The sequence below is a fragment of the Filicampus tigris genome, chromosome 13 (assembly GCF_054856515.1).
Source record: "Filicampus tigris isolate MCC_2025a chromosome 13, RoL_Ftig_1.0, whole genome shotgun sequence".
Classification (NCBI taxonomy): Eukaryota; Metazoa; Chordata; class Actinopteri; order Syngnathiformes; family Syngnathidae; genus Filicampus; species Filicampus tigris.
In genome coordinates this window covers 18,931,888-18,945,154 of record NC_141229.1, presented here as the reverse complement: position 1 = coordinate 18,945,154, position 13,267 = coordinate 18,931,888, and the positions used below count along the sequence as shown (strand labels likewise).

The 13,267-nt window shown below is 40.0% G+C and overlaps 1 protein-coding gene across 3 annotated transcripts in view; it reads left to right on the top strand.

The window, feature by feature from the left end:
- ttc7b (tetratricopeptide repeat domain 7B) overlaps window positions 1-12,377 on the top strand; it is a 35,779-nt gene extending 23,402 nt beyond the window's left edge. For all 3 annotated transcript variants that reach the window (XM_086050199.1, XM_086050197.1, XM_086050198.1), the window contains 4 exons: window positions 274-414; window positions 6,517-6,719; window positions 9,111-9,184; window positions 9,909-12,377. In XM_086050199.1, coding sequence (XP_085906325.1) covers window positions 274-414; window positions 6,517-6,719; window positions 9,111-9,184; window positions 9,909-10,056 — 566 coding nt within the window. In that variant the 3' untranslated portion in view covers window positions 10,057-12,377. The remainder of the gene's footprint in view (window positions 1-273; window positions 415-6,516; window positions 6,720-9,110; window positions 9,185-9,908) is intronic.
- The last annotated feature ends 890 nt before the right edge of the window (window positions 12,378-13,267 follow it).

The following is a 13,267-nucleotide window of genomic DNA, read 5'->3' as shown; positions in this document are numbered from 1 at the left end:
ACACTGAGGTGCGTTGCAGTGTGTGTGCAATGGTGTGTACTGATTAAAGGCCTTAGTTCTCAAATAGGAAACTGTGTGCCATGGTGAGCTGATTGAAACAAACCAAATGTCCGTTTGTCCTCAAGTGTTTTTTTTAAATTTTATTTTTTTAATAAAAACATTAGCTTTGGTTGGAATTATGAGTACACCGTGGCACATAGCGACTTAACCTAATTCTCCATCCTTGTAAGAAAGAATCTCTTGTGCTAATTTTATGTCTTCATCTCCTTCCAGGTTCTGTGCATGCTACATCAATCGCAGCAAGTCGTGTGGAGCAGGCATTGTCTGAGGTGGCCTCCTCCCTGCAGAGCAGTGCCCCGAAGCATGGACCTCTGCACCCCTGGTTGACTCTGGCTCAGATCTGGCTCCATGCAGGTACTTGCTTCCACCTTTACGTTAAATCGTAGTACAGTGGACACCCACATACTCACAGTTCTCTACTTGTGGATTGATTCATCTATTAGCAGATTTTTTTTTTTGTTTTTTTTTTTTGAAAACGCTTGTTTGAGATCTATACCCTTTTTTTCCAAGAATTTCACAGGTTTAAAAAGTGTAATGTATAGATGTATACAATTACATTATTTATACACAGGTTTTCACTATTCTCAGCAATTAGTAATGCATTGTTAATGGTGGATTTCCCTTTTGCTTTAGGGAACCCCCCCTTAATAAGGTTCTATGGGTTTGTGTCTGGCATTAGGACTAGCAATAAACAACAGACCTGTTTTAAGAGACGTCACCCGTGCCCAATAAATAACACGTATTATTCAGTGGCTGGATTCAGAGATTTCTCAGAAGATGGCTTGAAACTCGTTGGAGGAGATAATGATTGTTTCCTTTCTGATTGCAGCTGAACAACACTGACAAATGGTGTCTTTGTGTATTTGTCTACAAGATTAGCCAAAAAGTATTGGCCAACTAAAACAAAATATTGGCATTAAGCCACTAATTCACAAATAAACGTCATATTGTATTTGTAAATGAGGGATTTTGACACTACATTGTAAGTACCTAAATATTTAAGTAATTTGACATTCTCAGAAAGACCTTTAACAATATTTTTATATTTGTGGCTGTAGTGTGCACTGATGCAGAACAAAAGCGCATCATACTGATAACGCGATTGAATATTTTGTCTATATATATACTGGTCTGGCAAAATGAGACAATTCCCCAGAGGGCAAATGGAGGTGTTACAGCAGCAGATAGTTTTAAAACTAGAAATAACAATCAACAAATAAAATGCAAATACATATTAAAGTGTCTGTGTATAAATATATATATATATGTATATATATACATATATATATATGTATATGTATATATATATATATGTGTGTGTATATGTATATCTATATACGTATATATATATGTATATCTATACACTGTATATCTACATCTATAGATATTGCCGCCTTCCTGTGAAAAGTACTGGTGTCCATTTTTTCATTTTTCTTATTTTTACGTGAATGGGTTTACCGACATCGCATTAATGGGAATATTTCCCAAAATTCCCAAGTTGGACATAAGTGTTTTTCACAGTACAGCGACGATATACTGTATGTATACATACCTTTGGCACAAAGGTGACCTAACTTCTTGTGAAATATGAGCTATTTTGGTGGTTGTTTCTCTAACCCGGAAGTAAGACTCCTGGCTCACTAAAACCCCGCCTCTCCCGGTGTGGCTGCCGCACCCCTTTCATGACGTCGTCCTAAAGCCGCCCACGAAACAGCAAATAGTAATAAAAATGGAAGAACATATAGTTTGTGCCTTAGGTCCTCAACCTAGAGTCAAGTGGTAATCTTTATACAGCATTGATGGTACTATTCATCCATTCCCATGGTTATGTGTGTAACAAATAAGTTTCTTTTTTTTATACAACAAAATATGTCCGACATATCGTGCTTGACAACGAAGCCAATGTTAGTTTATTAATGCTAATATTGTCATAATTTAGCTGGTGGTTTGATTTACTTAAACCTCTGGCCTTTCCAGAAGGTTTGAGTGTCGTATTTGTGCCAATTTTAGGCTTTAATCTCCCGGCCAATCCACTTTTGTACTGGCCAAGTTTCACCAGGCAGTCCTCTGAGAAATGACCATCACAGACAAACAGCTGCTGAATGGTCTGTCGCCGGGGAGGCCGCGCATAGAGCGCTTGTCGGGTGTTCGCTGGCTGCGGTGGCGGCATGGGGGTGGAGCCTCAATCTTCTACGTACAAGTTGACGCAATTGTTTTCTTGAATTGGGCATAGCTATTGCTTCAAGAGAAGAAATGAGCCGCAATGCCCCGAGATGGATGAATAGGGGGAAAAACACGACTTTTGAAGTGTTTTGGGTGCCGAATCAGAATTTTAACATGACTTAAAGCTTAAAAAAAATATTCTGCATGATGCTGACCATTTAAGAAACTCAGATATAAAATATAAAATATAAAATATAAAAAATAAAAAGAAGTAAAATCGATGACATAAGATCCAGTCTTTTAGCCCGTCAAAACACAAGTTTTAATAAACCCGGACAATCATATTTACATGAGGAAACACTGGAAAGTTTTGCCCTGGTTGATGCAAGGACACTTGTTCGAGTTTTCTCCCAGGTAAACCCAACAACCTGCCTTTTGGATCCAATTCCCACATTTCTTTTTAAGACATTTTATGGATTTTTTGAAGAACAAATTTTAAATATAGTCAATTGCTCTCTTCAGACAGGCGTCTTCCCAGCTGCCTTTAAAACGGCGGTGGTGAAGCCCCTTCTGAAGAAGAGCGGTTCTGACCCGAGCGTTTTTAATAACTACAGACCCGTATCCAACTTACCGTTTTTAAGTAAGATTTTAGAAAAACTGGTTTTCATCCAGTGAATCATTTTTTAAATACAAATAATATTTTGGAGAAATATCAATCTGGTTTTAGGATGAACCACAGTACGGAGACTGCTCTTTTAAGGATCTTAAATGATATTAGGTGCACTGCAGACGTGAGAAAACTCACAGTCTTGGTGCTACTGGATCTAAGCGCTGCTTTTGATACAGTAGATCACCAAATTTTATTAAATAGACTTAAAAATCTAGTGGGCATCTCTGGTACTGTTTTTGACTGGTTTTATTCCTATCTCACAGACCGATATTTCTTTGTAAGTATGGATACTTGTTCCTCTAAAACTCATGAAATTAAATGTGGGGTTCCTCAAGGTTCGATTTTAGGCCCCTTACTTTTTAATCTTTATATGCTTCCCCTCGGGGATGTCATCAGGGGACACGGCATCAGCTTTCACAGCTATGCTGATGACACGCAGCTGTATATTGCCGTGTCTCCTGATGACACAGGACCCATTGATACCCTTTTAAATTGCATTTTAGATATCAAGTCATGGATGGCAGATAATTTCCTACAGCTCAATGAGGACAAGACTGAGGTCTTAGTTATCGGTCCCGAAGGTCAGAGAGAGAAGCTTTTACCAAAACTACACATTTTTAATCCCTCACACTGTGTGAAGAACCTTGGCGTCATTTTTGACTCTGAGCTCAGTTTTATTCCTCATATTAAAAATGTAACCAAGATTGGTTTTTATCACCTTAAGAATATCGCCAGAGTCCGCCCGTTTCTCTCTCAGGCTAACACGGAAGTGCTGATGCATGCCTTTATTTCCTGTCGTTTAGATTACTGTAATGCCCTGCTCTCTGGCCTCCCGAAAAAGAGCATTTCACCACTGCAACTACTGCAGAATTCAGCCGCTCGGGTGCTGACGAGAACCAGAGGGCGGGAGCACATTACGCCAGTTTTGAAATTGCTGCATTGGCTCCCTGTGTGTTTCAGGATCGATTTTAAAGTACTTTTATTAGTTTATAAATGTGTTAATGGTCTTCGGCCATCTTATTTATCTGATTTGCTTTTATCATACCAGCCCTCGCGGATCCTGAGGTCCTCTGGCGCCGGCCTTTTATTTATTCCAAGGGTGAGGACCAAAATGCATGGCGAGGCTGCATTCAGCCATTTTGGTCCTCACCTTTGGAATAGCCTGCCAGAGGATGTCAGGTCTGCAGAGACTGTTGATATTTTTAAGAGGAAGCTCAAGACACACCTTTTTAGTTTGGCTTTCAACAACTTTTAAATAATTTATCTTTTCTTTTGATTGAAGATAATTCTATGTTTTGCTTTGAATGTTTTAAAGCACTTTGAGTTGCATTTTTATGTATGAAAAGTGCTATATAAATAAAATGTGATTGATTGATTGAGATATATAATAAAATACTGTGTATGGTTTAGTGCAGTTCTACTCCTCTGCACAATTACCATATTTTCTGGACTATAAGCCGCACCTTTCTGTAAGCCACACCCACTCTATTTAAGAAAAAAAACATATATAAGCCGCACCTTTATACAAGCCACGCCTATCTATGTTGAAAAATGAGATATTCATTGCATTTACCAAACGATTTTGAACTGTAAATGTACACTTATGTACCTGAACAGATTCTTTGCTACCAGTGCCTTTTGACAGCCCATTTACCATTTACCATTTAACACTGCAGCAACTTTGCTGATAAAAACGGAAAAGAACGAAGAGAAAATAAAGTACTTGATATTAATTTCACTGCCCGTTGTCACTCCAGTTAACGTCCACCTCTTATTGCTTTACTTCCGCTTACCACCTAATTCATAATCCGGTGCATAGTGTCCTGTTGAACTCCTCCACCTGCGGTCACATCCTGTTAATGGCACTTGTATTGTATTGTAATTCCGGTTAGACCACCCCTGTAGGTGGAAGAAAAATCCACAGAACAGCGGGAAAAAGTAGCGGTTTTTAGTCCGAAAAATACGGTATATCGTACTGGCAACCGCAGTAACTCAGTATTCCCTCAATCATTATTTTCAGTGAAAACAGATCAAAATTGCATTTTTAATAGTAATATTTTACAATGTTAAATTATGTTTAAAACTGTGTGTGCTGCACGGTATTTTCTGTTTACACAAGACAAGTGTAATATTTTGTGTACAGTGTATGCACCCAAAAATAAATTGATTGGTAAAGATAAAATGCAGATTTTAGTTCGACACACACAGGTCCCATTCAGTTAGCTGATGTTGTCTAAACCGCATGACATCGACATACAAGTTTGTAAGTTCATAAGGTTGGGTTTGATTGCCGCTCCATCAAACCAAATGTGTGTGTATGTGTATGGCGGAAGGTGTTGGCTCACAGGTCTGCGTTTACCGTCAGTTTACCTAATTAAACAAATTGGATTGGCATCCCCCTCAAGGGCATTTAAAGACTGGTTCTTCATTCTACTTTTAACATGTATGGCCTAAATTAATTGCACACACAGGGTGTTTATGCTTCTGTTTATCTCTCCAGCTGTTTCCTGTCACTGCTGGTCATTTCTAGATTGGTGACAGACTGTAGATAATGTCAAATTCATCTGATCAAGCATAGCACAGGCGGGCAGACAATCCAAACTCATTTCCGATCGCAGTCTTTCTCGGTATCGCTCCATCTCTGTCGGAACACCCACACACACACGCACACGCGCACACACAAGTTGTGTCAATTACGTTCATACTCAAAAAGTGGAGCACCTCACGTTCTGCGGTCTACTAGCGGAGGGCCCCCAAAAAATGGGAATTTTTGAATGCACTTGTCTAAGTAGGACGCCATCTTCAGGATGTCATTTAAAAAAAAAAAAATTATTCCATCATTGTTTCTTATCTCATTCACTGCCTAACATTTTCAGACCCTCTTTTACCCTAAAGTTTGAAAAAAAAAAAAAAAAAAATATATATATATATATATATATATATATATATATATATATATATATATATTTTTTTTTTTTTTTTAAGGTTTCAATGACAGTGTTTTTTGTGTCACCCTGGCCTGGAATTTACGTTCATGAGGGATGATGTAAGAGGTTTCTGTAAACTCTAGATTGCTTCTGTTTTTGTTTCGCTTTTGTTTTAGAAATGGCTTTTCATATCAAGCTGTATGTTTAACTTTTAGAGAATTCTATTCTGAAATGAACTGCTGGTAAGTTGGGAGCAAATCAAAAATGTGTTTTGAAGGCATTGAAAGTGCTCGACTTTCCCAAACGTAATTGAAAAGCTTGAATATACCCAACTGTAGAAAATATTGTGACTACTGTTGTTGAACATGCTACTTGACGTCATATTTCTGTCATGTCACCTGTATTTGAACTGTTTGCCTATGTCGTAGCTTGATGGAAAATGATCATGTTTTTTTTATCACGTCATTTATCCAACTATCCAATAGTTATATTCAATTTAAATATGATCAATTGTGATTCATTATAAAACACCGCAATTGATTCTCTATTCCTTTAATCGAGTCCCACCACGAATACAAGTCCATCAAGCTACCAAAAAAAATATCATCGACATCATGGCTGCATTTTGAGTGTTTGTCTTGCTGCTTTCTGTTTATCCATCTACTCTTCATCCCTTCCCATTTATGTCTGCGACAGCTGAGGTCTACCTCGGCATGTCGAAGCCTGCTGAGGCGTCAGCCTGCACTCAAGAAGCCGCCAACCTCTTCCCCACTTCCCACAATGTCCTCTTCATGAGGGGCCAGATTGCAGAGCTTAGAGGCAACATAGACGAGGCTAAGCGCTGGTATGAAGAAGCCCTGTCCATCAACCCCACGCATGTCAAAACCATGCAGAGACTGGTAATACACACACACACACACACACACCAAATCAAAGTGTCTTGAAAAGATGGTCTCATTCACTGAGGGATCGAGCAGTATTTATTCATCGAGGTCCACACCAGCTCTTGTGCGCAATTCCGGCACTGAGAGCACCTGAGATTCTTTATCTTCATTACTTAACCTTCCAGCTGCTAAGAACCACCACACTCGTTTTTAGCAGAAGAAGGAATCATCCAAGTCAGTCCCTTTGTCGAACAGTTAAAGGCAACAAAAAAATTCTGCAGATAGTTAGTAGTAAAATCCTCCCCTAAGCGATCTTAGAAAGGACAGGAAACGGCAAAGTAACCTGGAAGAGAGCCAAGCAGTTTGTAAACTTGTTTGACCGGCTTCAGGGGCGTAGCCAGAAATTTTCCAGTGGGGTTGCCAGGGTGACTCAGCACCGCAGTTCAGGGTGGCCGTGCGCGCGTCCGTCATTCTTGATGATACCATCCGCTGTCAGGCTTTATTGAAATGAAATCCACACAACGATGCCCATCACGCTCATAATCGAGAAGCAACGGTTTGCCGAGCTTAGTTTACGAAAAAATGTCATTTTATGAACCCATTTAGGCCGGGATTGCGTAACCCCGTTTCTACCACTACGGTGTCGTGAGCCCCGTGGGATGTGCCGGATTTTTTTCGAGCAGGAATGGTGGACGCAGACGATCGCGGGAGCTTTGAAATAAGTGACGCTCGTGACATCGATGACACGCTTGTGGACTTTGAACCTGTTGACCGTGATATATGGCTAAGATATATGTTTTTTTAGACAATGACGATTTCGACGGCTTTCTAACAGAATAGAGGATGGTGATTACCGCTCTGACACTTCATTTTTACATTTTTGATTGAGACGGTAAATAGCAGTAATAATAAAATCAGGCCTGTGTGAAAGCCACGTCTAAGCTCTCAAATCTGCTATAGAGGCTGAGATATCAATTGTTTTGTCGGTGTTGAATTTCCGGGAAAACTGGTTTTAGTGGGTGACTCTAAAGCCGCCCTTAGGTTTTTCAGAGATGTTTCGCCAGTCGCGTTTAGCCCCTAATGGGTTAACAGTAGCTTTGCTTTTGTCTCCTAGTTTACGTTACTCTTGTGCACTTATTTGCTAGCTAACAGCCAATCAGAGTTATCAATTGTCACGGACGGTCCACGCCATCAATTTCTCAATCACTCAAATCATATAAAAAATTACGACGCAAAAGTCTCTTCGTTCTTCTCAATTCTAAATGTTGCTTTTTGCTTAGGTATGTTCCTGCTTGTGTTACGAGTGTGTGTGCAAGATTGTGCATTTTATGTCACTAAACGATGACTGTGGATGGTATGATGAACAATGACTTCTTCGCCATGTTGTTTGCTTGCAATGTTGCGAAAGTAATGATTTTGATTGACGTTGATTGTAAGAATTGACTGCTCTTTACTTACAACAGATTATTTTAGTTGACATGTTTTTGAAATATGCAGATAATATAACATTTAACAAGGGGTCTAGGAATACTGGATATATTTGAAATTGGCAGAAAAATCACAGAAATCAAGATTTTCCCCCTTGGAATCGGCGCGGCCACCGAGTGATAAGGGGTGGTCTTGGCCACCCTGTAGCTCCGCCCCTGACTGCTTTTAAAAGTTGAGAAAATGAGTCATTGATTCATTTTTAGGCAGCTTCTCCTGTTCAGTGTCATGGTGTTAAATAAATATGTGACTTTTGAAAAATCAATTGATTTGGCATTGTGGAGCATGTGGAATATCTCACAGTCAAAGTTGTAATCACGACTCGGATGTTTCTTTCATTTTGCGTGTCCTTCCCCATGCTTGCGCGGATTCCTTCTCAGGTTACTCCGGCTTCCCTCATTTCAAAAACAAGTGTGTCAGGTTCATTGAAGACTTTTGACTTCCTGTAGGTTAACCTAAGTATGAATGGTTGTATACTTGGAAATGTTGTATAACGTGATCCTCTATCAGCGTACGTTTCTTTTCACCAAAGTGGTCAAAACATCTCTCGCCATGGTTTTGGCAGTGGACCGCACACCTGACACCAAAACTTGGTGGGAATCTGACTAGTTTTTGATTTTCAGAACAAACATACTGTCTATGGAAAGAAACAAACAGGTAGTGCCACTTGATAGCTGTAATTACTTTTTTTTTTTTTTTTTTTTTTTTTATAACTACACCATGTGCTTCACTTGGGTCACGTTAGGTTGGCTACACACGGACGCTGATGAATATAAATAGTGTGAAGCTTCAAATCAAACCCTGTAAGGTGATTATATAAACGTGCCCAACAATGATTGCAAGAAATATGGGACATATTGCATGTGGAACAAACCAAGTTAATTTGCAAATGTTCACTCTCTTGCTTTCTGCTCTCCTCAGGGTCTTATTCTCCATCAGCTGCAACGCTACAGCCTGTCGGAAAAAGTTCTGAGGGACGCAGTGCAGGTCAACAGGTTGGTGTCTGCAGTCGATGTCCAGTCAAAAAACTAACGCGCGTAATTCAAATGATCAGGATCGTTATCAGGCGTCCGCAAAGCTTCTGATGAGCTGAGTTTCGCCTGTGCTCAAATTGCCTAAAGATACCACAAGGACATATGTCTATGTGAAACTCTTCAACTCACTTCAACAGTTCATCAGGTGCATTCAAAGACCATTTACACTGTTGGACGTTTCAAAGTTGGAGAGAAAGATGGAAAAGTGGAAAAAAAAAAAAAATCCGAACAATGTGAGCTTTCTAACAATTTCTAAAGGCTGACACAAGAAACATGGAGTGAAAAAAACTGCTGTTAATTACGGTCAACGTTTTATCTCGTGTTCTGTGAAGTGCTTTGTTTCAGCTGCAACTGTAGTGAAAGCGTGATATAAATAAAGTTGAGTTGAGAAGTCACTTGTTACAATTCCTCATCCAATCACTGGGCTTGGACCCTTCATTTTTTCAAGCCTTGTAACTCTGCATGCAGTTAAAAAGTCACTTTTCCATTGTGTCCTTGAATTAGATTTTTAATGTCCCACATTGCTACACAAATGTAAAAACAACGTTAAGCATTGTTAAAATGCACTTCTAAGTCACTTTTAGTGCTTTTTTTTGCTGCAGTTTCAGTTCAGCTCCAACCTGATTTGGAGGTGCCACTCGACATCATTTTGTCTAAATGTTGCCATTTCTCTTTTTGCGCTCAGTACGGCTCATGACGTGTGGAACAGCCTTGGCGAGGTGTTGCAAGCTCAAGGGAACGCCGCCGCCGCCACCGAGTGTTTCCTCACCGCTTTGGAGCTGGAGGCCAGCAGCCCCATCCTGCCCTTCACCATCATTCCGAGAGCACTATGAGGCACACGCGCGCACGCAGTAGCACACAAATGGACCTGCCACAAACACACTAAATGTGCAGCATGACACACACGCGCGCACACATTCTAGTCAAATGACCAGGTCTCCCTTCCCATCATGCCTTGCTGTAACCCCCGACCCCCCACCACCACCTCTGGTGATGCTGTTTGTCAAAAGTATGTGTGTTTGTGGTCTGTTTCCGCTGCATTTTGACTCTTGACATGTCCTACATGAAGAAAAAGAGTTGAAATTGAAAGTGTTTACGTCATTCACATGCTCCACTTGAAATAGTTGAAGCACTGACAGCGAAGTACAAGGAGCGCAAGTGTGTGTATCTTGTTGACACTTGTTTGCAAGCCAAGCAATTTGATTCATCAGACTACACACACGCGCGCACACGCACACACTCCCATTCACATTCACGTGCTGCCGGCCAACGTGAGCCGCCTTGATTGCCAAAATGCAGACCTGCACTTACACTTAACAATTTTTGTAATGGCGTTCCAATGCAAGTAGAGTGGTCGCTACACATTCAAGTGGCCTGACTTAGCAGCGTTTCGAGATACAAATCATCACTGGCCCAATTTTTTTTTTTTTGTCTTGAGTTGCCGGCAAAATTGACTGCTAACTTTGCAAAAAGCAGCATTTTGCACGGGAGGATAAGCGGTTTAGAAAATGGATGGATGAATGACTAATTCTTCTCCCAAAAAGAAAAAAGCTCAAGTACTTGGCTCAAGATGTTTATTGTAAGTCCTAGTTGAAATTTACTGTAAAACTAAACCTAAAACAAAGAATTTCACATTGTATGCGTAAGCAAACCACATAATAGCTTTGCCTCGCAAAAGTCTGCTAGTAAACTAAACGCAATTAGTTGAAACCCTTCAAGCATCACATATTTGGAGAGAGAGAGAGGATATAATATTCACGGGGGTATATTGTTTACTGTGAAAAACGGCTAATAATACCGCAACTTATGCTGCATTCAAGGAAGGCGGGAAGTCGGATTTATCCCACTCGGATTGTCCCAGTCCCGACTTAAAGTAAACAAAATGATTGATGGCTGATTCTGATGAATGGTTTTTTTTGTTTTTGTTCATTCCAACACATTTTGACCTCCGTTGGCATTCCCATTCATTTCAGTTGGGAAAGATGGTTTGCGACACAAGTCGCGAGTTACAAGCTGGCAACAAATTAAACTCATAATTCAAGACATCACTGTTCGTTGACTTTTTCAAGCGTAACCACATTTCCATTTGCCAGTTGTTTGATCAAAACCTTCCTTGTATGTTGTCGTGCTGGTTCCCATTGCCATTCTTCTAAGTGTGCGCTAAAGTAGTCGCACCAGTTTGCCAGGATTTACATGACAAATGAGATTATCGCCGGTGGCAACTAGCCCAGCCTGTTAGCAGCTAAGTTTTAGGCCCTACTTTCATATCACCGGTTGGGCACACAAGCAGCATTTATGTTCTTGTCACAAAATGGTGCAAATAAACACACCAAATTTGATTGTGTTACTGTACATTTGCATACCAAGCGTATTGCATCTCAGCCTCCAACGTGACTACAAATTACTATTTAATCAACATTCATTACAAAAAAAAAAACTACTGTGTTTTTATATATTTTTTTGTTTTTAGGGGCACTGACATGAGCACAACAAGCCACAATTAGCCGTTTTTAGGATCCCAAATCATTGCCTGGGCAAATTCCCCTCTTCCTTCCACCATGCAGGAAACAAGTCGCCGCCCTTACTCGCCTGCGCTGCCAACGTCAAAATAAAAGAATCGCATACTTGACATTTTATTTTGACTTCATAACAGCTGCGATGGGGGGCCGCTCGCAATGTGGATGGGCCGCATGTGTCCCGCAGGCCCTACTTTGCCCATCCTCCCCTCAGTCTTTAAATTCATCCATGAGGTCAGTTGGGTTGGAGGAAAAATTAGCACCAGTCAACTTCTCAACACCAAAATTGGTACGTGCACCCTATATTTGCCAAAATAGTTGTTAAACGGGCAAAACAAACAAAAACAACAGTTTTGGAGGAAAATGCTGTCGAAGTCGTAATGCAACCGCTGTACCTGCTTTAAATGTAGTTCAGATTTTGGTTTTACAACAAATTCAAATGTGTAATGGTTATATATATTGTATAGTGCCATGTGTATTATTGTTATTTTCAAAAGTAAATTATAATTCTATTTTCTTCACCGAGCATGATGTTACTGAGCTGATCGAGGCAAGTGGAATGTGTTCGAATTGGCCTTGCGGCTCAGTGTTCCCTTTATGCTGTAAATGAATGAGGACGATAAAAGTATACAAGTCGATTATGTCTCTTGAGTCTTTTTGACAGCTTGAATTAGTTTTGAAGTGCAGCTGAGGTCTTTGACCTTTGTATGTCAAGTGTGTTTCTGACAGCTAGTGTGCATGCGTGCGTCCTCCTTTGTGTGTCTTTTGTTGGAGAATTTTACAGTCACACACACGCACCCCCACTCAAGTCTCGGGTAACACTGTATTATTTCCTCCTTACGGTCATGACCTGTCCGTAGCCTGCAGTTCAAAATATCAGAATGAAGGGTTTTTACTAGGAAGGGGGAGAAAAAAAAAAAAAAAAGTACAATAATTGTTTGATTATAATACTGTAAACAAATAGGATGTATCTATTTTAAATGTATGAAAGTATATAAATATATAATTTTTTTGATTCTCAAATTAAGTTTGATTTACGTCGTGCTTTTCAAGAGTGTGCGTGCGCGTTCCTTTAACATTTCACATGGAAAAACAAATCATTGGATTGGCACAAATGTCTTGTAATGCGTGTGACAAGTTGCAATTTATATGCGTATAACGTGCAACAAGTCTGCTTTTTGTGTTACTGGCATCAATAAACACAAGTGTGGTCATTGGGAACAAAATGAGAGTAAGGATAGACACTCTTGCTGGACAAAACATTTAAGAGCGCGTAAAGAAAGCTTTGTCTCAGTTTGCGACTTGGGCCATTATTTGAAGGTGACGATATTCATGTGAGGAAAAGCTGAGTGAGTTTAATCTCAAGAACATTGTGGAAGCAAAGCATTGGTGGGCCATTAGCATTGCATTGCGAAAGAGAGCAAGCCATTTTCAACACTTTAGATTGGTCAATAATGTGTAAAAAAAAAATAACACCCACGTGTGTGAACTGAGCAATAATAATAGGAAATAGGAAATCCACTCAAAA